General features: G+C 38.4%; 1 protein-coding gene across 1 annotated transcript in view; it reads right to left on the reverse strand.

Moving 5' to 3' along the window:
* The window catches only part of EDIL3 (EGF like repeats and discoidin domains 3), a 242,611-nt gene that overhangs the window by 94,285 nt on the left and 120,329 nt on the right, over positions 1-27,997 (reverse strand). The window contains exon 5 of the mRNA XM_066569157.1: positions 9,023-9,136. Coding sequence (XP_066425254.1) covers positions 9,023-9,136 — 114 coding nt within the window. The remainder of the gene's footprint in view (positions 1-9,022; positions 9,137-27,997) is intronic.

The following is a 27,997-nucleotide window of genomic DNA, read 5'->3' on the forward strand; positions in this document are numbered from 1 at the left end:
TGCAAGCCCTGGGATCGTGTGATGGAACGAACACATGGAAGTGGTGGCAGCTGGGGCCTGGAGCAGCTGCCAGCCCTCAGCATCCCCGGCCAGGTCCCTGGCACGTGGCTGCACCAGCGCCCGGCGCCGCGGCCGTGCCGGACTGTCCGTCTGTCCGGAGCAGCAGGAGCCGCAAGCCTTCCCTCAGTGGGAAGCTCGGCACTCCACATTTCTCATTTCCTCACCCTCCTGAAAGCTGCAGGTGGGAGAGCTGTGCTGAGAGTGGAGATTTGAGTTCATTTAGGGCTCCTGTAACTGCGTTCTGGTTTTTATTTTTTTTTTATTTTTTTTTCCTCCTGTAGTTCATAAGGATTTTCATGTTTCACAGCTTCGTTCGAGCTCCAAGACTAAATGAAATTCCAAAATGTGAGCCAGCTTTCAAACCTCCAAGTTTTGCAAGGTTTATGCCGTGCTCACTTGTAATTCCACTCTGTGCCTGGCTTGTTAACTACTCCAGAGCTCGAGACAGTTTAATTTTGAGGAGTTTGTACAGCCCTGGAAATAATTTTACTCAAACTGATGATTCCTGTGTCCACCAAAGGGTAGCAGAAAACAAGACCAGGCTAATTCTTATGGCAAGCCACCTTCCCCAGTCAATCTATTTGGAAATAATTACCCAATATCTTATATAATAAGCCTTGAAATAAGGTATTTCAAAATGTTCCCGTGACTTGGCTGCTGGGAACTCTTTTAAACCGACTGCAGCTGTAAATTTTTTATATTTAATATACCCTTATATGTTTATTTTTAATATATACCCCTTTTCACATGTTTATAATCATTAGTGGTTTTTCATTCCATACTTTTAAGAGGCTTTTTTGGGTCATAATAACCCGTGATTTGTTTTGAGCTTCCCTCTACAGTCTACAGTCCAGCTTTTATTTCTTTTATAGTACCAATTTCTTACCTGCAAATTATTTTTCATTTCAGTGAGGACATAAAAAAAGAACGTGCATTATTGACCAGACCAGGAACTTAAGAGCTATAGGGGCTACTTTGAGAATAATGGAGTGCTGTAATTTTTCTTTTAAGGCTTAGAAATACTGAAATATTCATTGTCATAGGCTTTGCCACACATAAAAATGTACATAAAAATTCTTCCAACAAAGGAACAGTGGATCATGTTTATAAGATGAGATTTTTTTTTTTTCTCCTCTACTCTTTTTGTGCGTCTCGGATTCTGTGAAAAGGTAAATTCACAGTGCTCCCTCAGTAGGAAAAGAGGGAGAAGACACAAACCCTTTGGAAAAGCAGATCCACAGGTTAAAGTAAGAAAACGTGGCAGGAAAGTTGCCACAACAAGGTGGTTCAATCTGAAGTCAACAATATAGGGTTGAATGCAGGGTTGAGTTAATATTGTGGGTTTTGACTCCGCACAAAAACCATTATTGCACTTGATGACTCATGGAGTAAGGAAACAATTACACCTTTAAAATATTCCTGCTGGGCCTTCAGGGCTTGCCTGAGTGTTTTACACTGAGTTTCTGGCAGGTAAAGACTGAATCCTCCCCCGCCTAATCAAAACAAGATATTGAGAAATTAGTTTTCAAAGGGAGATGCTCCTGCACGGTGCCAGTGCAGCAAGATGGAAATGTACCCGAAGGCACAGGGCTGAGGACTTTGCTTCAACATCAAACATGGAGAGATCAGTCTCATTTCTCTTTTGTGCTGAACAGAACTGCAGTTCTGATCTGCTGAGCCCAGTTCTGCCAAAACCTCCGTGCCCTGCACAAGATGGCTGGACAGAGAAAGTCCCCAGTGGAAGGGCCAGGGTGGAGCTTTGCTTGAAGGTTTTAGAAATGTTGGAGTTTGATTAATATTTCTCACTGGGTCATTGAAATGCCTGGGAGAACATTTCAATGTTAACAATGTGTTCTGTCGTTTCTATAACATTTTCTGCCTCTTTGCACTTTCGTACCAAATGAAAGCAGAAATGCCTGCCAGACAACATTCACAGAGTGGTGCAGACTCAGCAAAAATCATCATTTTCAGCAAAAGGGCTCAAGAGGGGTTTTGTCCAATGCAAATATAGAAATTGTATTCCATTCAAGATTAGCTGAAATAGTTAAAGATGTACATAAAGCAAAATTCTTATTACTGATGTTAGCCTCTCTTTCAAGGAGAAATTCAACTTTGGAAATACTTTTTGCTTCATATTCTTATGACATGTTCAAAAAAGGACAAATTACTGAGGTTGAGTTGAATTACATGGCCTAAAGTCACATTTGACATGTAAAAATTCTCCCTCCTGCACTTTCAAAGTGTACTTCTGATATGTTTCTGCTCTGAGATATTTCTGTAATCCAGGGAGCTCATACTAGTACTATTAACTTGATATTAAATGGATAAAATTCTTTTAGGCACAATTTTTTTTCATTATTTCTTTTGTATGAGATTAACCCCCCCATAATCCCATAAATCCATAAGGATATCATGTGAATGATAAATTAACTACCCTTAGGACACTGAAAAATTAATTCTCTGTGATTAATAATTTTATATACATATATCTACACCTGTACACACATATATGCATTTCTATAAAACGTCCTTAATCTTTTCATGGAAGTCCTGAATTTGTCATTCAAATAATGACTAGCAAGAATGCACATATTTACCAAATTTTTCTGCAGTCTATCCTCTGCTGACAATAAGCTGACAACACTGGCTTTTAAATTTTATGATCTCTGAAGTGAAACAAAGCAAGAAAAATATTAAAATTTAAATAAACATTTCTCTTGCCTTAAAAATTAATTAAAGTTTCTACTTTCTTGGTTAGACAGTGGTTTGATTAACATTTCTTAGCTGGTGTTAAGCTTTGATTTCATGCCCAGGCTCTTTCCCCTGCCATTCCTTTGTACCAGCCCAATACCTGTGTGGCTGTGAAGTTCACTGGATCAAAGAACTGATCTGCTTTATTAATTACCTTCTATATTCCCCCTTGCCACTCCTTCATTCGTATATTTGTCCAGCTTTGTATTTCAATGACCTCTGACTTTATGTTTAACACCAGTATTTGAGATCATGAAACAGGCACACATTCAAAACAATCAAGAATAAGCTTAAACTCAAACTTCATAATTCATTAATCTCAGAATTAGTCAAACTGGTATTTTGAGCTGTGGGGAAGAGTATGCCCTCCTAAATGTCATTGACAGAGAGTTTCATGATAATCAGTAATTTCGGGAACTTGTGTTGATTCCCGGCAGGGCAATGTGGCTCACTACAAGCTCAAAGTATTTACTTGTCTTAGGTTGGAAATGGAGATGTACATTCCATTTCCATCTGTCAGAGCTGGGGCAGTTCTCTGCTGTTCATGGGGCAGTTTTTTCTTTATCTCTCCCACAGCCAACCCTCCCTCCAGGAGATCTCTGCTGTTCATGGCCATTCATTATTAATTATCTCCTGTCCATGGCCACTGAGTGTCCCTGCAGGGCTGATCCAATTCCACCATCCCATGGGGAGATGCTGCGCCCAGGGGAGGAGCCAAGCATTCCTACCTGGATCCAATCTGAGCTTTGGGACAGCACAGCAGCCTTTGCCCAGTGCATTGCCAGAGGAGCAGCTTCTGCTGCCCTGCATGGCCAGAGGGAGCCCAGGCCCATCTCCAGCAGCCCTGGAGCTGCAGAGGAAAACTCCCCCCTTGTGCAGGATCCCTGCTCCAGCAGAGCCACAGCTGGCACTGCAGGAGGGCTGAGCCCCCATGGGATGGGGCTGTGCCACCCCCTGACACACAGGGGACAGGGACTGCTCTCACTCTGGCAGTGGGTTTTGTACTATTACATTTTTTTGTATTTGTTTATTTCATTTTCTCCCCTAATAAAAACCTGTTATTCCCATATCTTTGCCTGAGAGCCCCTAAATTTCAAAATTGCAATAATTCAGAGGGAGGGGGTTTGCATTTTCCATTTCAGGGGAGGCTCCTGCCTTCCTCAGCAGGCACCTGGCTTTTCAAACCAAGACATTACTGAAGCTGAACAAAGAATCTCAGGCCTTGAAACCAAAGTTCCCCAGCAGGTAATCTGGAAATAAGGCATATATGCAATGGGATCTCCTTTACCATTCAGTTCCTAGCAGCTTAATTTCAACAGGTCAATTCCATGAGCTGAGTTCACCAGAAAGCCCCTAACCACATTCTTTGATTTCAGAAAGTGGTAAAGTTCTGATTCCTATCCATATTTTGAAAACAGAGATTTCCTGGAAGGCAAAATTTTTCCCAGCAAAAAGCCTTCTCCCAGAAATCACAGTTTTTTAATATTTCATAAATTGTTTCATTTTTCGTCTGTGCACTTCTTATGCCCTTATGTCTGTTCTGAGTAGGGTTTTTCTGAACCTAAGCATGGAGGATTCATCAACCCTGGACCCTGCTGGGCCAGGGCTGGTCTGATCTGTAAGACAGAGATATCCAAAATTCACCCAAGACTGTGAGCATCAAGCAGAGGAGTTCAAAGGACAAGCACCTGAAGCCAAAAAAGACCCAACACTCTGCCTTGAGGACACAGAAGTGAAATACAGATGGCATGAAAAGGAATAAGGGTCTGTTAGAAAAGACACTGTAAAATAAGTTATTTATCCCATACTACAAATCATGTGAGCTGCAGGGTCGTGCCCTGGGAATAATCTTGAGAGAAGGAAAATTCTAAAATCATAATGCATTAGTGTGCTTTGGGTGAAGCCATCTAGTCTGGGACTGTAAGGCTGCATGTAAGCAGGAGTCTTGAACATCTTTTTATGCCTAGATCTGTCAGATCTTCAGATAATTTTTTAAGTTAAAAAGACGGGCATTTTCATGTGAATGGAAAGAAAACGCCACTTTGATTTCTACAGAGAGGGAGGCAGGAGGCAACCAAGAGCAAGAGAAGCACAACAGTGTACTAAACCATAAAAGCAGGGGAAATCAATGAAAACAAGGTGGTGGTACACTGCTTGGCAGGATTTCTGACATGCTAGACAAATAAATTGCTGCACTTGCTTTGAATGCAGTTCTCCTACATATGGGCAGGTTGAATCCCCAGAAAAGGAGGTGAACGGACAACAGTATATGTAAAGAAATATTTATAGTGACTATTTTGATCTAGATATTCACATAAAAAAAAACATAGGAAGAATTTCCATATGCTTTAATGGCAGAAACTCTTGGCATTTAGCAAAACACAGCTTCAGGATGCAAAGTGCTGGAATTGTAAGTTGTCCACTGCCTGGTACCATCTGCTAAAATGGAAGGGAAAGTGATCAAAAAAGTCACCTGTGCAACTGCTCACATATTTCTGCAATTCTCCACCCACGCTGGTCATGGGAGATTTTAAAAATACAGATTTGCACTGAGTAATATTAGCAGCCTGACCTTGATGAAAGTGCCTGCAAGAGAATGTTGTGATCCAAAAAAAAAAACCAAAAAAAACAAGAAACCAGAAACCTTCCAACCACAGGAGAAACTGTCTTGGAAACAGTATTTTATTTATGGATACTCCAAGACTAAGGAAAGTTGTAATGAACATGATCATAATTGATTGAATTCAACACAGAAGCAAGGAATTGGTTCAGAGAGTGGGAGAGCAGAAGGAGACGCAGCTGCATCAAGGAAATTCCGAGGCCTTAGAAATCTGGGAAGTAATATGGAATTAAAATAGCTTAAATTTTACATTCAGAAGATGGGGAAAGGTGCTTTCTTCCCATTCAGTGTTTGCTAAACATCTGCAGGCGGATTCTGTAAATACCAGATGTTTGTTGAAGTGTCTCTTAGCAGGCTGATAAGCTCATTCCAGAATGGCTGAATATGTTTTGAGGCTGTCAGTGCTCTCACACTCCACTTTACCCTGATTTTGCCTTGTCCTGTGCTTTCCATAAATGAGAAGCAGATGGTTTAAATACCAGTTATGCCTGAATTGCTAAAATCAGCCATAGCTAATAGGAGAGAAAGAGAAAGAGAGAGAGAGAGAGAGAGAGAGAGAGGAGAAAGAAAGAAAGAAAGAAAGAAAGAAAGAAAGAAAGAAAGAAAGAAAGAAAGAAAGAAAGAAAGAAAGAAAGAAAGAAAGAAAGACAGAAAGAAAGAAAGAAAGAAAAGAAAGAAAGAAAGAAAGAAAGAAAGAAAGAAAGAAAGAAAGAAAGAAAGAAAGAAAGAAAGAAAGAAAGAAAGAAAGAAAGAAAGAAAGAAAGAAAGAAAGAAAGAAAGAACTTAATATAAACCAGTCTGAATCTCATCCATGCCAGAAACAGACTCAGAGGATGGTCAGGGTGGTCTAAATATGGTTAAAAGATCATTTTATTGTAATTTTTGTACTCAGTTTTAACCCTTTCCTTCTCAGGCCAGCTGAGACTCGCTGCACTAGTTATTCCAGAGGCTTTTGGGACTACTCAGAAGGATTTGGGATGGGTGTCACACAAGGATCCCAGGATTTGGGATCAGCAGCACAACAGTTGTCTCACCCCTGAAAAGTGCCACACAAGAGATGAATTGGAAGGGAATTGCTTAGGAGATTAGCTAAGAGGAATTAATTGTGGTGAAATCAAATGGTGGAATTAAAAAAGAGGGAAAACCTAGGTGGAGGTGTAGGAAAAAGTGTCTGACACAAAGTACAGGAGGCATGTGCATGAGTAACATGACAAATCCTTGTTGCAAAGCAGTGGTATTTGGGCTATAACAAACTAGATAAATTATTCTAAATGCATCCTGTAAAGCAGCTTGTATGATGCAATTTTGCAGGGTTTTTTTGATTCTACATCTAGGATATTTTACATATTCTGTGATGTGACTCAGGAATCTTTGAGTGTTGTGAGGTAATTCTGAGACAGCAGTCAGTAATTTACGTAATTAGCATAACAGTATTTAATTATATGATTACTGTAAATATGTGCAAAACTTTGATGGTGTAATTAGAATGTGTAATAACTACTTGTAATTACGTAATTAAGTGTGATGACATAACCAAACTTCTAATGGAAAAAAAAGAAGTATTTTCAAGCCCAGCTATAGAAAATGGTATAGTGCAAGTTATAGAGATGGTAAACTATATATATTTATATTTACTTCACTATATATATTTATATTTACATAAGTATGATTCTTCAAAATAAGACACAGAAAGACAGAGTGGGGATAACATATTTTGCAATAGAGCAGCAGAGTTCTTTCACTATTTCAATAAACTGGAAAGTTTCAATTTTTTTTTACATACATATACTTTCTCTTATATGCTCTCAAAACCAGAAATGTCTGTTTGTGCTTATAGATACACATACATAAAACTTAACTCAGTTTAATATATAAGATATGTAACTTCACACACAAAGTTATTTTTGTATATCACTACATACACATCTATTTAAAAAAAAAAGGAATATAAAATACCAGATGATGGTTCAGGAAATGCAATGAACACTTAAGTAATAGCTCTGACTGCCCCATTTCCAGCAAAACAGGAGATTGGGTTTATGTGATCTATTATCTGAGCAGTGCTCATGATGCAGCCAAAATAGAGAAGGGATAAACTCTGAGGAGATGGATGAGATTCCTGGTAGAATTCCAAATGGCAATTCAATTGCACCTAATAAGGAAATGCATGAATTGCTTCACCAGCAAATTCTGAAAAACACTTTAATAGTTTTGTTTTTTTTTTTTTTTAATAAATTCTTTCAGGCAGCCACAGAGACCTGTGACTTTTTCAAAGCAAAGCTTCATCTTTTATTCCTCTCTAGAACTACATACATATTATGTTGGGTGCCTCAAATATTTTTTCTGCTGTGTATAAATCTGGGAATTCACTGAAACCACTTCAAATAAACATTTGTTGTTATTGGTCCATCCTGTTTTCCTCTCTATTCTCCCCCATACATCCACAATGTGAATTCAGGAAAAAGAATAATATTTTTCAGCTCTGTTATGTTTTCAGCTTTTGTTATGATATTTGATATTTTTCAGCTTTTGTTATGTTTTCATTTATTTATGATTCTTTATTTATGATTCAACTTGTAATGCCTTTTTTCTTTTTTTTTTTTTGCTACATGAAGTAGGATTTTCCTTACACTAGAAGCTCCCTTTCTCCAATGTGGATTAGCCCAGTATTTCAGGTATTCTGAATGTAAAACCCAACACTACTAAAGCCAACTGTTAAATACTTTCCTGTTTCTTTTAATGGTAATATACATTGGAACGCTATTAGCTTTATCCACAATACCATAATTTTAACTTCTTTTGTTTGACTGAAACACACAGGCTCTCATCTTTGCAGTATTAGAAACCCAACAACCTCTAATATCTATATGTTAAGGTATATTGCATTTTATGCCAAAGAAGTCTATTCTATTTTTGTTATTTTTGGCCTTCAGGATTACCTAGTTTATCATACATGAAGAACTTTAGGAATCAGACCTTTATGGTGCATCCATAGTCGATGTTATTGAAAAAAAATCAGGTGAAGCTTTTCCCAGGACAAATCCATTAATGACTGTTAATTCTATTAATGACTTCCCCACAAAGCAGTGGTCCAAATTTCAGAGGCTAGAGACATGTCAGAGCAAATAACAGATATTTTTGCCCTTTTCCTACACTTGTTGATTTCTGCCAATAACATTGCTGATGACAGGATTTTTGATGAGATGAAACCTCTGCCTGAATTAATCTTTTTGGTTTTTTCTACATTACACTATTTTACTTCTTGCTTAAATATAGATACATTTTGCAAATATTTCCATCATATCAGATGCTTTACTTGAATGTGTGACAGATTTGGTCTCTGAAACTCCCTCAGTTTTGAAGGGAATAACATGGCTATTTTGAGGTTTCTTTATGTGTAAAGAAGTATTTCCACAGTACATTAAAGTGTTCTGGTTTTGTTTGTTCTTTCCCTGTAAAAATAGAATCTTATATTTTATATTATTAAAATAAAATTATATATTATATTATATTAATTATATTAATTATATTAATTATATTATATTATATTATATTATTAAAAATAATGGTTTTAAAACATGCTGTACTTACTCTGTTGGCAGTTCCTTCCCATAAATTCACCTGGACATTCACAGGAATAGTTGGCAACAAGATCTGTACAGATTCCACCATTTCTGCAGGGTTCAGCTTCACATTCATTCACATCTGCAGGAATCACAAAAAAAGAATGCCATGATTAGCAGAGAAATGGTAAAAGCAATATGCACATGTTTAAAAGAATTTAAAAAAAAAGAAGAAAACATGAGAGAGTTTTATTATGTCCTGTAGTACAATATAATTCAAAGTCTTGCTCAATGATTTCCACTGTTATTTCCAGATGATATCAGGGCCAAAAGTTTGGCCTGAAAAAAACCCCAAAAAACCAAATTGTAGTAGTTCTAATGGAGCAATCAGTAGAGACTCTTGCAACTTTAAGGAATGTTGCTACTTCTTTATCAGCAGATGCCAGTTAAGGATGTGTCTCAGTTCATCTCAAATTCATTAAACATCTAATTGACAAGGCTGTTTAAACATCTAAAAAAAAATTCCCTTTCTGTGAATGAGTTAGTGGGCAAATTGAAACTCATAACTAATCTAGAAGCCAGCAAATTTCATTAAATTTCATAAAAGACAGAAAAGGTGGGTAATCTCACTTGAGTTCCTCTTTTTCAGTACACTTTGTCAAACTCTGCAAGAATAAAACTCACCAGTGTTTTTCAGTGTAGCAACCTTAAGTGTAATATCAGATTCCTTTTCTCAAGTGTGGCACGGAATTTTTCAGTCAACATTAAACAGGCAGGGGCATTATGTTGATGCATCATAATTGAAGTTCTTAGTTTCCACATTTATATTTATTCTGCATGGGCTAGAAATGAATAGGTTTTATGTGTTGTTTTAAAAGGACTGGACCTCTGAAGTTAAATGTTTTAAAAAGGATAGAGGATGTGGTAAATATGGTAGATAACATGGTAGATAATAGGGGAAATCACTGGGAATTGAAGTCATACTCCTTGCTGTTGTGTTTAATCTGCTCCTGTGCCCAAAATGTTTTTGGGTTTTTTTTGGTTTGTTTTTTTTTTTTTTTTCTGGCACACACAAACCAAAGAAAATGTTACAAAAATGTCTCAATCTTATGCAACGTGGCTATGCTCAGGAAAAGCAGAACTCAGATCTGTCAACAAAGTTTCCTGATATTCGATAGTTTGAGTATGTGACTTCTGTACTTTCAACTTGTTTTTTTTATTTTATTTTATTTTCCAGGAATATGTATTAAAAAAAAAAATCAGCGTTTTATACAGTGAATAGGATTATCTTCCCATTGCTGTGAACAGAAATGCAGAGACAGGTCTTCAGTGAAATAGGAAGGCTAGTTTCACTTGTTTGAAACAGAAAGTTTTCAGATTTTTATGCTAAAATTAATGGTGGCAATGGATCCCTGGGCCTCTTTTTAACCCCTCATGTTTTTCTATTTCTCACTTTTAAAGATATTACATACTGGCATAATAAAACTTTAGAGTTAGCTGAATTTTTTCTATTAAAGATGAACAAGAGGAGTAACAGCTTAGAGTTCGAGAAATAAAACCTGCCAAGGGAAATGACCAAAGAGCAGACCTGCTCAGTTCTAAATTAAATTCTTTATATGTATTTATAAAATTTAACAAGGTTCTTCAGCTCCCCATTTGCCTTTTTAAGCAAAGCCCATTAACCTTACATTTTTATCAGGTTATTCATCATTTTAATACAGGCTAACACATTTGTGGGGGAAAAAAAAATCAAGGTCACTGTGAACTAAAAAACATTAAGTGAACATATGAACTATCTCCCACTATGCTGGTGGTGATTTATCCTCTTAAAAGCTTTTCTGTGTAAAGACAATATCTCCTCAAGATTTTTTTTCCCTATTTTACCATTCTTCTTGAAATAGGAGGAGAAAAAGCATAGCTTTCCAGAATATTCCATATTGACTGCATGGTGATGGAGAAATATAAACTGAGCTTGGAGCACCACATCCTTTTAAAACAATCCTCATATTCCATCCTCATGGAGCAATCAGCAATATCCAGAGCAGAAAGATGGAATTTGTTAATTATTATCTTTGTTACTTGGCTTCTACAGTGATTTTTCCCAGTAATTTCAGAAACTTGAGTCCCATCAGTTCAAACAAATATGTCATATTTGATGAATTTATGAGGAAAGGTTGGTCATTGCATCATGTCTGATGTGTTTAGTTGAAAAGAAAATCAACAAAACCATGTTAAAGAATAAAACAACATTCTTGAACATGGGTTAGATAATAACTTCTACAGAATTACATATTTTCCCGTTATTATTTCATTTGACTGAACATGCAGACGAAGAATATTTAAGTAAGGGTGGCTCCTACGAATTGTGGTGGGTTTGTGTCCAAATTCCCAGATGTGCCAATTCTGATACTGCACTTTACACTAGCTGGTGTGTTCCTTCCTTCTGGAAAACATAAACTTTGTTCTGTCACCATGACAAGGAGTAAATTTCCCTAGAAATTTTAAAATACCAGGGTTTCTTGAGAAGTTGCTCCTACAGGCAATAGAGACTAATGCAGAAAACTCTCTTTCTGTTATCAGATTCTAATTCTTCACCAACCACATAACCTACCTACATAAGAAGGATGAAGGTTTTCTTTTGATCTAAATTAATAATGCACAGTAAAAGCACTGCAGGATGCTCATGAGTTTTCAGGTAAGGTTAAGTCTTAGCTTCAAGGCAGATCCTTTCGCTTTGCACTAAATAAAATACAGAGGCCTGGGTGCTGCCAGAGAAATTTGAGTTCCTCACAGAGGGAGGTGGTGGAAGTGATAAACACTGATGAAAAGGACTCATCAAAAGACAGAGGGAAGGTCTGGATCTCTAGATAGTGTCCAGTTAGAAAAAAAAAGCAACAAACAAACAAGCAACAATAAAGGAAATGAAAGAAAACCGAGAGGAACTGCAATACCCAACAAACAAAAGAGAGCAAAGAAGAACAAAAATACCCCAAACCCCACCCAAACAAAACCAAACAAGAAACCCAAACAAAAACATCCCAAAACCCCCAGCCTCAAAAAGTCCAAATGCCCAATCTCTCATGATATCTCTGCTGAAGAGGGATTCTGAAATTCAGGATGATGCAGGAACAGAGAAACTGAGATTTTCTGAAAACAGATTGTTCCTTGAAAGAAATAGCTTGAAGGGCTGAGAGAGTAGGTTTAGGAAGTAAAGCCTATGCTAAGGTTTCTTTTTATGCTGCAGATTATTAAATTTAAATTTCCTATCTCCTACTCTCAATCCATAATCACAGAGTTATTAAGCAGACTTCTGTTTGAAGCACAGTTGTGTTGCACCCCAGAACAAAACTAGGAAAGTAATAGAGAACTTGGCTATGTCACATAGTGACTTGGAAAACCATCAAGGGGCAGATTTCTGTGCTTTTTTCTTCTTTTGATAGATTTTATATACATATGCTTATTTAATCCTCTAAGTATTTAATAAAACATTAATAAAAACTACTACTTGCAAATGTAACATAATTAAAAATGCCTAGCCTCATTTTGGGTTGTACCAGTTAAATAGAGTCACACATATTTTCTTGAAAAATCACCCCTCATGAAATGGGTATTTAAATTGTGCAGCTGTCATAATTAAAAAATTAACTCTTACATAAAGCCCTTTGAGTCCTTCAGCAAGCTACTTGTTACAAACTGAATTTTTTTCTGAAGGAGCGACCAATAAGCTCAATTTAACTGCATTTTGGTTTTTTTTGGCCAACACACCTTGTGCTTTGCCTGTGAGTTCACACCAGTGTCTTGTTCCTGTCCCCTGCCTGTTTGTTCTTTTCACAGCCCGAATTCCTGGTTCCTGCCACCTGAGCCCTTGTTTCTGGTCCAGGACTGCCTTTTGCCATGCAGACTTCCTGAAGCTCTCTCCTGCTGACCAGAACATTCCTTCCCTTAGATTTTGGTTTTGTTCACATTTTGGCTTCTGGATCACACTCAGGCTGCTCATCTCAACCTTAAGTCATGTTTTAAAATCAGTCTTCTATCATGATAAAGTGGTTGGCCAATCAAAGAAAAAGCATTTATGTTCAAGAGTCTTCTCTGGAAGCCAACATAGCTTTCATTAGGAGAATTGATCCAACAAAATCCAGTTATCCTTTATAAATATTGCAAACATTTTTCTTTCCCATAACAAAGTCAGTTTAGGGTGCCATTTAGTACAATTTAGGAATTAAAAAATCATCTAGCAATATCTGTTTCATAATTGGCTTCTGTGAATACCCACAGCCACACACTGGATAAAGAGCAACTCCCAGTTTGAGTAACTTCTCACTCCTTCCTGCGCCCCAGGTTTCAATATTTTTAAAGAAAACCCAAAATATTTCCCTACACATTTGTGCTTCAAAATAAAACTGTTATATAGCTGACAATGTGCTCAAACATCTTTACTTTTGAAAGCTGGTATGGCATGATGTGGACAAAAAGATAATGTGGAATAATTATCCTAAAGTTTTAACATCTTTAATTGTCTTTGGAGTTTAAGCTAAGCTATTCTTGTAGTTGCTTGATGGTTCTTTATAGATTTCTAAAATGCATTCTAGGTATCTTTTCTTTATTATGTATTGATCCTGAATGATTAAATTACACAGGTCAATACCATATCAATAACTTCACACAAAATGTATGATCTTGCTTGCAGAATTTTGTAGTAGCTTGTAATTGTTTAAGCTTGAGCTTCAGATGGTCAAACTTTTTGTTATGAATTTCCTAGAATCATGAAAATCAGCTTACACACTCTTCTTTTTTATTTGCACCAAGGTGCACAAGCACCAAATATTTTTAAGAAATACAAAATGGCAAAACTCCATTGAAAAGAATTAAATTATACTGGTTTTATTTGGCAAATAATCTGGCTCATGAGAAACTGAAATTTAATAAAATTATCTTAACAGTGAGCTACTCAGTGATATGATAAAATTTGAAGGATTACAGCAATTCACATATTGAAAGACACATCTTCTTTAGGAGTAGAACATTTTTATGAAAATGTTTACCAAAAAAAACCCCAAATCAAAGCATTCTTCCTCATATTCACACCGTTTATAAAAACAAGCCTAAACTGTAAAGGTCTCATAAATTAGATTACCTTGCTGTTTTGGTTTTTTTTTTTTCCCTAGAAAGCTAATAAATAAAGAAGTAAATAAATGTGTTTAAACAGAATGATTTAAACAGAATGAAAACGCATCAGGAAAAGCACAGGTGGATGACCTTCAATTTTTGGCTAAAGATATGGAATAGATAATTTTCACAATAATGATTTATCTTAACAATCTTAATGAGAGGTTTAAGAAGATCTCTAACATCTTCCAAATGAATGTTTGTTTATAATTTATATAAACAGATAAACTGTAGCTTTAGCTATAACTGATCCTTGACTTAATTAGGATTATGCAAAAACAAGCACTAGCACTTGTTTGGCTCAATACTGGTGTGAAACTTTTACAAATAATGTGGCATATTTCCTTGAAATGCAGGAATTTAGAATAAAATATTAAATCTGAATTGGATGCATTAACATTCCACGCAGGACAGGCATCTGTTAGAATTCAGAGGTTTCCTTTGCTTTTTCAAAGCCAGTTTCCTGACCACAGAAGGCTCTGAAAACACTGTGCCAAGAGAACCTGCAGGAAACCTTCAAGTGCTCTGTGCCACCCTGAAGGGATTCACTATTCAGATATCCTTCTTATGTGATCTTCAAAAAGAGAGGAAAACTGCTTTACACTGGAGACAAAAAAAGTGCAGACCTCTTGCTCCTCCATCCTTAGAAGTTAAACACTGTGTTACCCCTGGTCTCATAATTCCATATAAAGTTTTCCTCCTCCTGTATTTTTACAGGAGGAGGAAAATGTAATTATTCTGTAATTATTCCTGTAATTATTCTGTAATTATTCCTGTAATTATTCTTTAATTATTCCTGTAATTATTCCATATTATCTTTTCGTCCACACTATGCCACACCAGCTTCCAAAAGTAAAGATAATTGAACACGTTGCCAGCTATATAACAGTTTTATTTTGAAGCACAGCTGCGTGGGAAAGTATTTTGGGTTTTCTTTAAAAATATTGAAACCTGGGATAATCCACCACAGGGATGTCTGTCAGGATTTTTCCTGAAACATTCACTACAAATATTTTACATTATATTATCCCGGAGCTCTTGCCTAGAATTCCTTCAGAAGCTGCTTCTCCAACCATTCTCGCATTCTTTTTTCAGAGCAAATTTATCTCTTTTGAGGCTTCTTTAAAAATTCTAGTTTACACATTTTTAAATATACTTCTTTAACTAGACTTCTTAAAAAATAAAACAAGAGAAGATATTTCATGCCACCTGGTAACAATCCAGTGTTGTTCCCTTCCCTGTTGGTTCTAAAATATATCTAGGCCAACTTGTTTCAGGAAAATTGGAATATATAGTTAGATCCTCTTTATTTTGATTTGATTTGTAAAAATCCAGGCTCTGAGAAAATGGAAAGACTATTTTTATTTTAATTAATACCTTCTTAAATTTCATATGTGAAGTAAAATCCTTAATTTAGACAAACCAGCATTTTTTATGATGACTAATTTCTTTCTCCACCACTTAACTTTTCATCTTTTCCACCTGCAACTTACACTCCTGTTCAATATTATAGTTACAGTTATTCTGTTATAGTAGCAGTGAAATTAATAGAAGCATGTATTTAGAAATCCAGTTTAAAATCAATTTATTGTCTATAGCATTTTCCTACTGTTCTTTGCATTCCACTGTGGCACTTACCCTATGCTACCTTCACTTAAAAAAATTAAAAGTTAAATTTAAAGTTTTGAAGTGACTTCATTTCCATAAAATAGTAACTATAATCACAGGTTTCAGAATGCTAGGATTAAATGTAAAACTATTGGAAAAAATAATAATTTAAAAAATAATAAAGGGAAAGACACAATTAAGTGCATTCCAGAATACATTTCTACTTTAAATTATCTACTTCAAAGGGTTTAAAATAAGACAGGGCTCTACAAGAATCGTTGCCACAGTAGTGATATATCTTGTGCTGTTAACAAGATTCTTTTTTTTTTTTTTTGGTATTTTTAGATACTTTTTCATCCCTGTTTCAATTTTGAGAACTCTCATAAAATAGGCCATGCAGTGAAATTATACTCTGCATAGGTAGCTACTCTCTATTATGCAAAATACTTATCTTTTCCTTATAGCCACTGAAAAGTTATTACAGTGTTCTCTGTGGAGTCGTACTTCCAACACTGGGCTAGTCAGTATTTCCTGATCTTCTATTTACCTGTTTAAATGCCTATTTAATGGCATTTCATCTGAGGCAATTTTAATCTAATGGAATTTTGCAATAGCCTAGCCTGGATGTTCCTTATTAGTTTTAAAGGAGTTGGTACTTTAAAAGTTTTAATATGTATTGAAGCAGATTTTTCATTTTTAATTACTTTTAATGAATACTGGCATGAAAACCTTCGTCCCATTAAGTAACTTATCATTTAATTTTACACTGTGGAAGTACATCTTCAGGGCAACTATTCCTGGCGTTTCCAATGAACCTTATTAAAATAATTGGCTATTTATATAACAAGCATTTGACAAATCATTTAAGCTGTAGTTCAGGAAAAGAGAGAAAAAAAAATCTTATTAAAAAGTGATTCAACTGGTGAATCATTTTTCATTACAAGCAATGCTCCAAAAATCTCAGCTTCAGGAATAAGTTAAATTATGGAGCATTGGAGCAACTAGATGATTTGCTAGAGGAGTGTGGGTGGTCACGTGGCAATAAATCCAATTATTACCACAATGAGTTTGACCCCAAATCAGTAAATTAGCATTATTTCCCTTCATACATCCCAGAAAAATTTTATCCCTTCAAAATGCAGTTGTTCATGCATTTCAGAATAGAGTGAGGGTAGGGTTGCATTGTTTTTACGTGAACATGGCTATGGCACAGGTTTTTAAAAATATCACTAGACAAACAAGTCCTGGAAGATACAAAGATGGATGCTCTAAAATGACAAAGCCAGATGATTATGGGTTTTTTTTTGACATGTCTTTATTTGATATACACAGGGTGAAGTGTACTCATTTGTGGCCAATGTGTATAAATCTCATTTGAACAATCAGAAATATTTGTTTGAGGCACTTGCATAAGTGCACATACATGTGCTACATAGAGGTAACTTCAACTCTTTGCTGATAGTTTTGAAATTCAGACCCTTAGCTGATCAGAAATATATGTATGTTTTACTGTTAATGGATCTTGTATTTAATCCGGAACTGCAGGTTGGTGAATGTCACCGAGGAAAGAAACGCTCATCACCAATTCTGCCTTTTGGGCTGTGGTGATTTCCTTGCCTCCTCTGCAAAGGTGACAAGGAAAACCCCATCTCCCTCCCCACAAAAGATGCAGCAGCTCCACCACATCAGCAATGATTGCCTGGTTCAGAAAGAAAAATACTGTCTTCCAGTCTGTACATAAAATCTGTACCATAACCCAATGGTGTGGGTGCTAAAATTCCTGTAAAAATCTCTACTTTTGCTGAGAAATGGGAGGAGGTTCTCGCTCTTTTATGAGCATTGACATAAAGAAGTCAGAAATAAGCTTTTTAAACTCCTAATTTTACATTAGGGTAAAGGCTCTCCTCGCCTTGCACTCTTTTCCTAATTTTGGTGTATGTCTCCTGCAGAATTATCCTGAAGCTCCCTTAAATATTTAGTGACAAAGAAATTGGAGAGGGTGAGAAGGGAGCAGATTAATTTCTCTTTAACAGTGACAACTGCTGGTATGGAAAAGAATGTTGCTTTTAAGTAAACTGCAAAAACTGCAGGAGGGTAAAGCATATACAGCTCTGCTAGGTACAATAAAGGATCACACACAATAAATACATTTTCAGAGCCAGATGCCACCTGACTGACTTGTGGGGAGGGCAAAATAATATCTGACAAGATTACAAAGGATACCTATTATTTGGAGGTAAATAACATTTTAAATACTCTTTTATGGTGCAGTGCCTACACATCTGGACCAGGGAACATCAATTCACTGTAAATGTTTTGTTGTAACAAGGGCAATTCCTGAATGTAATTCCTGAATTGAATTTATTGCAAATGTAGATCTGGTGGTTTCTTTTAAAAAAGGCTTTTTAGAAAATCCCAGAATCCCAGAATGGTTTGGTTTGGAAGGGGCCTTAAAGATACATAATTCCAACCACCTTCCACTATTCCAGGTTGCTCCAAGCCCTGTCCAGCCTGGCCTTGGACACTTCCAGGGATCCAGGGACAGCCACAATTAATGCCATTCATGTCCCTCTGCATGTTCCCATCTCCTCACCTCCCTAGGACCTAGCACTGGCCACATTCTGCGACCTGATCCCACTGAAAATCCCTTAGCACAGTTAGCTTGGGCACTTCCAGACAGTCCTGGTGAGCTGATTCAAACACCCGTCTGATGGGGATCAATTTTCAGTGGAGATGGGCGTCATTATTTTTTGGCAGAATCAGACAATCCCACCAGAGGACCAAACAAACCTCCAGCCAAAGCACGGCTGACAGAAAGCCGCACGTGTCTCATTACATCAGACACTTAGCACATGATAAGAAAAGGAAGATAAACAGGATTTATTAATATTTTTTCAGTGTACTTTGAGAAAAGCAAAGTATGCCTGCATTTGTAAGAAGCATGGCCTTACAGAATCTTACGTGCAGTTTCAGATCTGAGAACACACCTGCACTTCCCTACGCAGGTCTCGGGCACGTTTTCTCTGTACAAATTCTAGAATGTCTGGGTGGACTGAATTTCCATTTGCCTACTGGAATGTTTTAAGAAAATTCCCAGTTATGTCAAATCCCAGGAATTTCAGACTGCTGGGCTACTTTCTTTCAGATTATTTTAATCTCACAGGGATCCAGTTCTTGTGCTCTCAGCCTGCTGTCACACAAAGCAAAACATGATGAGTAGAGATGATCAAGAGATTTTCTTAAGAAATACACTCCTGACTCAAACTAAAACTCTTAGCCAGGTGTTCTACAGAAATAATGGTATGTCACTTAAGAGTAAGTGCAGAATAAATGCAAACTACATGAATATCCTGGGTATTCATATGAAAATGTGACAGCACCGTGGGTTTTGCTTGAGATATTTTATGAATACAAAGGGATTAGTTTGTGATGCAGACTGGTTTCTGCCATTACACCAGTTTATCATTACACTGAGCTTCAAGCACAAATACTGATTTTTGAAATTTTTCTTGCACAGGCAATGAGTCTGATGCACTATCCTTCTCTCCCTCTGTACAGTGCTCGTTCTCAGAAGTGTATCCACATGAAAAAATACTGCTTATAATTTCAAAAGAGTAGCTAGACTACTGAATGTACTCCTGGATCTTCCTTCTAAGTTCTTTTACTTCTTCCAACTTCTCACTGGGTTTGTAGTATAAAACAAGCCCCTGATAACTGAATGTGTTTTCCTTCTTTCATTTTTCAGAAAAAATTTCCATGCAAATTGTTCAATTTCCAAACAATAAAGCCGCTCACAAGATTTTCAGGTAGTTCAATGAGCAGTACCAATATTTTATACAGTAATAGGGAGCTGCACAGCCACGTGCCAGCACGAGTTCCAAACACAATACAATATTTTAATTCTGCATCCCTGACACACCTACACATACAGATGGCTGAGCACAGTAGCTCTTACAGGAGCAAAACAATAAAACCAAGAAAAATATCTGAATTACATTTTTTTTTTTTCCCAACAACTGCTCCCAGACCACATCTCTGTGTGACAAAATTCGAAGTGGTAAGTTCTGTCTTGTTAAACAATCAGATTTCATTTCAAGATTTCATTTATTACTTTATCTTCCTCACAAGAATTTGCTGGTGTATCTGTGAGAAAGCTGCTGGTGCAACAAAGACTGACCAGAGTTCTGCTTTTAAAACTTCAGGTGGCTGTGTTGACCCTAAACCATCACAGTGGCTGAAATTGACTTATGGGTTGCTGTGTCTTACCAAATGGGCACAAAAAGTGGGAAAAATAAAAGGAAAAGAGATGTTTTGTCCAGGCAAAGTTATCATGTGTTCCTCCTCTAACCATACACCTCTCTACTGTGGTTTATCAGCTCTTCCCTGGGACTCAGTGCAAGCTCAGATTGTTTATTACAATATTTCTGTTATAAAAATAGGAATGCATGATGTAGACATTACAATGGGATAACTATTCTCAAATTTAGAGTGGACTCCTTTCATTCAGTGCTTTTTATTTTTAATTCAAATATAAAGAGAAACTTGTATGTATAAAACATCTCCATATGTTATATTTTTAATGCAGAATATGAACAAATTTAATCTCTTTTGCAATCAAACAGCAATTCCTGCATTTTTGGAACATTAATTTCTTTTCACCATAAAAAAACACCAGAACAAAAAAACAAACTACTCCTTAAGAAAGACACTAATTAGAGAAAGACAGATTTACCTGCCTACAAAAAAAGTTTACAATGGCTATTGACAGCCTACAAGTGACTTTTACACCATAGAAACACACATCTTCTGAAAAGCACCATTCATTATGTAATTCAGTCAGTGCCTAGGTTGGAAGGAGCCCAGCCCCTCTGTTTAACATTGCCATAAAACCCCAAAGCAATCAGGAAGATCTATTTCCTCCCCCTATGGCACCTCATGAAAGAAACTCAGCAATTACCACGGCCTACTTAAGAAAAGCCTCAGCCCCACACCCAGTTCTGGTTAAAAAAGAAAAAAAAATCAGAAGGAAATTTAACAACAAAATGCTGCATAAAGAATACAGAATGTAAGGAACTTCTGACAAATAAACCTTACAGCTTTCTCTTTACTATAAGTCACTGCTGCTGTAAAATACACCACTGAACAAAGAAGGTTTTGAGAAGGCCACTGAGAGACAATTTGAAAGTGCAAGAAAAACCAACACACTGCACAGAAAAGGCAACAAATTTAACTGGCTGCACAGGAGAAGTAAGAGGGCACATAACAAATGTCTGCAAAATAACAAGTGGTGTACACAAGGCATTCAAAATCTGCTTTTCTCCCAGTATTGTAATAGACAAAGGATGAAACATTTAAAAGGTGCTGAAAGACAGCAGGTTGGAAATTGAAAAGGGACTTTTTATTGAGTATACAGCAAAATTAGACTTTGAAACTCAATGCTATGTATGAGGAAATTGTTAAGATCAGTAACTCAACAAGAATAAAAAAAGCTATTTGAATTGTGTATGGATAGAAAGAATAAACAATGCTATACAAGCAAATTCTAAGAAGAGTGAAACAAAATTGGTGGGGTTATTATACTTCCTACCTGGGACTTTAAAGCAATCTCTGGCTCTTACTGAATCAAATAAAATCTTCAAGGAGGGGGCAAGCATCAGCTCAGTTACCTACTGCTTTAACCACAACATCTATTTGGGCTTCAAGGAAAACAAACACCTTCTTCCAATCGCCCCAAAATTGGTGTCACTGTTGTCCAATCTCACCAGACGTTTGTTGTAAGAGGATCCATCAGCAAAACTTCCTTCACTTTCAGCTGACAAACCTGTCATTTTTCACCTCATTAGAGAATTTCCTTTTTCCAGTCCCCACACAAGCTTCCCTGGACTTCTGTGAATGGGACAAAAGCACCAGGGGCTCCCACACCTGTTGGTTCTGCCATTTCCTTCAGCCCCCTGACACAGCTTCAATTCTGGGAACATTTTACTGACTTTTCTTCCAATAGCCTTCAGTGGCTGTTTGTTTTTATATTCTTTACTGGTGATACCTCTCAGATGTCTTTAAAATTACCCACCTTCTTTCACATTTTGAGTTAAATTCTGGAAGTTTCACAAACTAATAATGATACATGCTTCCTCCTTCCTTTCTTGTCCAAGCTACTGGTCAGACACAGGAATAGTTTCCAAATTTCAGCTCTACAATGCTTAGAGGCACAAGGACATACGTATACATGAAACTGGCTACTGCACTATGGAGTTTATTACTGTACCAGTAAGTATTTTGTTGGCAGTATAATTTTTTAAAGCTATTAATAGAATTAATTTTGATGAATATTAACCCTTCCCTCCACCCCAGAATAAAAAGGAACAATGTGGTAAAGTTTAGAACAGCCCAAACAGATATTTTTCTCCAAAGGAGGGACCATATTTTATGTGTGTTAGGAGGAGCATGGGATGAAAATCTGGTGTGGTGCAACTGCATGCACACTAGTACATTAAATTTGCTCACTTGGCTCTTGGCATGGCTGGCTTGGAACAACCTGCATCTGTGCAAGAAAACAATGGGTTTTAGTCTTCAAAACAGGGCAGCTGCATGGAAACCATCTGTGGGGAATGGTTTCTGGAGTGCCCTTCCACCCAGCTGCAGCCAGGAGTGGTTTAACAAGAGCACTCATTCCTCTTAACATAAAATCTGTGCCACATTCTGCATCCTCATCACAGTAACTTCTTCCTGGTAGCTGGAAAAGTCACTGTGATTCTGCCCCTGGGATGGGGTAACTTTGGATGCGTGGACAGACTGGGGAATGAGATGCTGGGAAGCAGTGCCAGGGAAAGGGTCTGGGCATCCTGGTTGTGGGAAATAGTGAAAGTAAGATGATTTCAAGAAAGCTGTAAAAGCAGGCTTTTTTTAAAAACAGAACAGAAAACTCAGAACTAGCTGCAGCTGCAACATCTGAAAGTAGAAAAAGTTACAATGGTACAGCAAGCAAGGACATTAAACAATAGCTTGAGTTTGAGACTTGGCTAAGATAGACCTTAGGACTGCAGAAAAATAGGAAACAAGATATTCTATGTCTAACAAGATAGTAGAAAGTTTTAAGCTTAATAATGGAGTATTGTGTACTGTTGATAGAAAGCAGACAAGCATTATGTGAAGCAGGTGTACATGTGCTTTCACTGATTGGCTAGAACAATTTTCTGTAAGCTTTAGCAATGTGCTATTGGCTAAAAAGTTTTTAAAATGCTCTGTGGCAAAGAAATCTTTGGCTGTTGCTGGCTGTACATGAGCTTTTCCATCTTCCTATTGTCTCAACCATGTAATGAGGCTGATGCTGCAACAAAAACTCGAAGAATGTACCCCAGCAGTGCTGTCCTGTTTGTGAAAACAACCTCCAAACACAAAGGCCAGTGGCAGTGTCCTGGAGCCAGCAGGGACATCCCTGTCCTGGGGACACCGGGCCCAGCATGGCCAGGGAGGGATTGTCCTGCTCTGCTCTGGGCTGGAGTGGCCTGACCTGGAATATTGGGCTCAGTTCTGGCATCACAACATAAAAAAAAGATATTAACCTGTTAGAATGTGCAGAGGAGGCCATGGGGATGGTGAATGATGTGGAGGGGCCGTGTGAGGAGGGCTGAGGGCACTTGGTGTGCTCACCTGGAGAAGGAAGGCTGAGGGCAGACCCATCACAGCTACAGCTCCCCATGAGAGGAAGAGGAAGGGCAGCTCTGATCTCTGGACTCTGGACTCTGGTCTCTGATCTCTGATCTCTGGTCTCTGGTCTCTGGTCTCTGGTCTCTGGTCTCTGGTCTCTGGTCTCTGGTCTCTGGTCTCTGATTTCTGGTCTCTGATCTCTGATCTCTGATCTCTGGTCTCTGGTCTCTGGTCTCTGATCTCTGGTCTCTGGTCTCTGGTCTCTGGTCTCTGATCTCTGATCTCTGGTCTCTGATCTCTGATCTCTGGTCTCTGGTCTCTGGTCTCTGGTCTCTGGTCTCTGATTTCTGGTCTCTGATCTCTGATCTCTGATCTCTGGTCTCTGGTCTCTGGTCTCTGATCTCTGGTCTCTGGTCTCTGGTCTCTGATCTCTGGTCTCTGATCTCTGATCTCTGATCTCTGGTCTCTGGTCTCTGATTTCTGGTCTCTGATCTCTGATCTCTGATCTCTGGTCTCTGATCTCTGATCTCTGGTCTCTGGTCTCTGGTGTCTGATCTCTGATCTCTGGTCTCTGGTCTCTGGTCTCTGATCTCTGATCTCTGGTCTCTGGTCTCTGATCTCTGATCTCTGGTCTCTGGTCTCTGATCTCTGGTCTCTGATCTCTGGTCTCTGGTCTCTGATCTCTGATCTCTGATCTCTGGTCTCTGGTCTCTGGTCTCTGGTCTCTGGTCTCTGATCTCTGGTCTCTGGTCTCTGATCTCTGATCTCTGATCTCTGATCTCTGGTCTCTGGTCTCTGGTCTCTGGTCTCTGATCTCTGGTCTCTGGTCTCTGATCTCTGATCTCTGATCTCTGATCTCTGGTCTCTGGTCTCTGGTCTCTGGTCTCTGGTCTCTGATCTCTGATCTCTGATCTCTGATCTCTGGTCTCTGATCTCTGGTCTCTGGTCTCTGGTCTCTGATTTCTGGTCTCTGGTCTCAGATCTCTGATCTCTGATCTCTGGTCTCTGGTCTCTGGTCTCTGATCTCTGATCTCTGATCTCTGGTCTCTGGTCTCTGGTCTCGGATCTCTGATCTCTGGTCTCTGGTCTCTGGTCTCTGGTCTCTGATCTCTGGTCTCTGGTCTCTGATCTCTGATCTCTGATCTCTGGTCTCTGATCTCTGGTCTCTGGTCTCTGATCTCTGATCTCTGGTCTCTGGTCTCTGATCTCTGATCTCTGATCTCTGGTCTCTGGTCTCTGGTCTCGGATCTCTGATCTCTGGTCTCTGATCTCTGGTCTCTGGTCTCGGATCTCTGATCTCTGGTCTCTGGTCTCTGATCTCTGATCTCTGATCTCTGATCTCTGGTCTCTGGTCTCGGATCTCTGATCTCTGGTCTCTGATCTCTGATCTCTGGTCTCTGATCTCTGGTCTCTGGTCTCGGATCTCTGATCTCTGGTCTCTGATCTCTGGTCTCTGGTCCTGACAGGGCAGGACCTGAAGGAAGGGGCTGGAGCTGGGCCAGGGATTTGGGATGGAGCTCAGGGCAAGGTTCTCCCCCAGAGGGTGCTGGGCACTGCCCAGGCTCCCCAGGGAATGGCTCCCCAAGGCTGCCAGAGCTCCAGGAGAGTTTGGACAACACTCCAGGGATGCCCAGGCTGGGATTTTGGAGTGTCTGTGCAGGGACAAGCTTTTCAATAGATAATTATCATGGGTCCCTTCCACCTCAGGAGATTCCTTGACTGTATACTGAATTTTGCTGGGAGAGATTATGCATCAGGTCAACTGGCCAGAAATGTGTGGCCACGAGCCTTTCCAGCTGTGGCACCACAGCAGAAAGGCTCTGGCCCATGGATAGCTGGGATAATGGCTCAAGGTAGAATGGAAATCTGCCACAGGGCATGTGCAATTTTCCAACACATTTGTGCAGCACATGTGGATATCACAGGCCACCCATGATGTGGAAGAAGAAAGCAGAAACCTCGGTAAAACCCTGGGAAGGGCTTGCTTACATTATTAAGTGTGTTTGATTAATAACCTTTATTATTGGGCTGCAAGGATTTCAGTTATGTCTGGTGGAGTTAATGATCCTCAGAATACAAACCCACGTGCAAATCAAACCCTTAAATCTGAACCCTTTGTTGCTTCAAACATGAATTTTCCTGGTTGGATCTGTGTCTTTTCAGCTACTTGAGTGGCAGCCAGTAACACATATTGGGTCTAATGTCTCAAATTCCTACTTTTTCCAGTATGATAATCACAATAATGCATACTGTATATATCTTTCAACTGCATTTTTTTGTGTTGTGAGGGATTTTCTGTCCCTTTTTTTCTTTTGTATTTTTTTTGTAAATTTTGGGTTGTGGTTTGGTTTGGGGCTTTTTGGGGGTTTTTTTGTCTTTCTTTTTTTGGTATTTTTGGTTTTTTATTGCCATTTGGTTTGGATTTTTTTTAGCGGGGGATTTTGGGTTTTTTTGTTTTTTGTTTGATTGGTTTGTTTGGTTTTTTGTTTTGTTTTGGTTTTTTTTGGTTGGTTTTTTAGGTTTTGCTTTCCTTTTTTTGGGTGGAAAAGCTGTCCATTTGGGGTATTTCCATGGATTCTGAGTTGTTCTAGGCTTTTTTAATATAGAATCACAAACTGGCTTGGGTTTTAAGGGACTGTAAAGATCACCTGGTTCCAACCCCCCAGGCATGGGGAATTCTCCAGCTCTCCTGGAGCCCCTTTGGGCCCTGGAAGGGGCTCTGAGCTCTCCCTGGAGCCTTCTCTTCATCCCCAGCTCTCCCAGCCTTGCTTCAGAAGAGCCCTTGACTTCAATCTTCATTCCAATCAGGTAAGTAAATGCCCCTTAAATAATGGAAGAATATTTAAAAAATAGATTTGCTGTGGCATCAGCACAAAATCCAGTCCAGGCCTCTACCTGAGGCAGACTTTCCTGGTTTTGGTTACTTTATGAGCTTTGAAATTGGAAACACTTTCTTTTTTTTTTTTTTTTTTTTTTTTTTCTTTTTTGCCATTGGGTAACTAGAATCTTTTCAGGCAACCACAGCCAATTAATATCAGTTTTGCAATAAATCAAGAATATTTACTGACTGTATCAGTAAAATTTCCAACGATCTCTTTTATAGTTTACATATTAATTATTTACATGGGCAAGAAATAATGACAGGGTGTTTGTTGATGTGAATGATAAAATACCAGCTTTGAGAAGGTATCTCGACTGCAAAATCAATCACCTGGCTTAATTGATTTGGCAACAGAATATTAGACATGAAAGAAATCCAAGATAAAAAGCTTTGTACAAGAGAACCACAAAGTGGCTTTTGGAATTCTTGACAGTGCAGAAGAGACGTGCCTTGCAACGAGGTCATTTTAATTTGTCTCTTTATGATAAATTTGACAGACTTCTTACTTGATTTACAGTGTTCAGAATTGAATTGTTAAACTTCATGAAGCAGAGGAGTTTGTATCAAAGGAACAGCGTGAATTGAGCTAAGGTGATATTGTATATAAATGCTAAATTTTAAGTCCACCACTGAAAATCCCACAATTCTCCCTGACTGCAGAGAGCTCTGTGGCTGCCTCTCACAGCTCCCATCCCCAGAGACCCTCTGAGAACACCTGGATAGGGTATCTGATTTATCATCCCATCTTAAATCAGATTATCTGAAAAGGACTGAATCTCATTCTCCCCCAGAGAATAAATCTTCATATAAACTAGTCTTTTCTTAAATCACTTCAGCTGCCTTCTGGGGCTGTGGTGAGTCTGGGTCAGCTGTGGGAAGGCTTTATCTTGTCCTGAAGTTGACACAAACACACTTTGCTGATTATCAGGATCATTAGCTAACATGATATACTTCAATATTTTTAAAAGGATGCTGTGGACCCAGCAAACAACTCTGATGAATCACTCTGTGATGCACCAGCTGTATGTTTCTTACTCATTAATTAGGTGACAAAAGATGGCACTCCATCCAAAACTCGTGCTCAGCAACGTGTTTTGCTTGATGAAACTTGTGGGATTATTTACTTCTTTAACAAAGGTCAGCTCCATTATATTTGATGGAAGAAGTGTTGTGTGCCACGCTGATGCCTCAGGTTTTAGCTTTTCTATTTTTCGGATTCTGTGCTGCTTTATTGGGTGGGTCTGAGCTTCACATGAGGGCATGGTGAGCTCTGTGTACAGAGCAGGGACACAAAACAATTCCTGCTCCAGCTGGGCACCAAGGACAAATGATCCAAATCTCAGCCCAAGAGCACAAACAACGTGGGCTGGAGAGAGAAAAACAAGGAGGGTGGGACTGCAGGGGCTAAAGCTGGAATGGGACAATGAACTGCAAGATGCAAATGGAGCAGAACTGAACACAGTGAGAGACCCTGTGCCTGGTTGTGCATTTTGGGACCATTTTGGTTCATCTTGGATGCAGCCCTGGCTGGGCTCTTGTGCTGCCCAAGGTGGATCCATTAAGGTTTTTTAATAAATCCCTGATGTATTCTTTAGCTCTGTCCAGCCTCTGTTCTAGGTCAGCCTTCACAAGGCATCAGTTTCTGGTGATCCAGATGGAACAAAGTCATCTGGAAAAGCCCCTGGACCAGAGCCAGAGGAA

This window comes from Molothrus aeneus, chromosome Z, assembly GCF_037042795.1.
Source record: "Molothrus aeneus isolate 106 chromosome Z, BPBGC_Maene_1.0, whole genome shotgun sequence".
In the NCBI taxonomy this organism is placed as follows: domain Eukaryota; kingdom Metazoa; phylum Chordata; class Aves; order Passeriformes; family Icteridae; genus Molothrus; species Molothrus aeneus.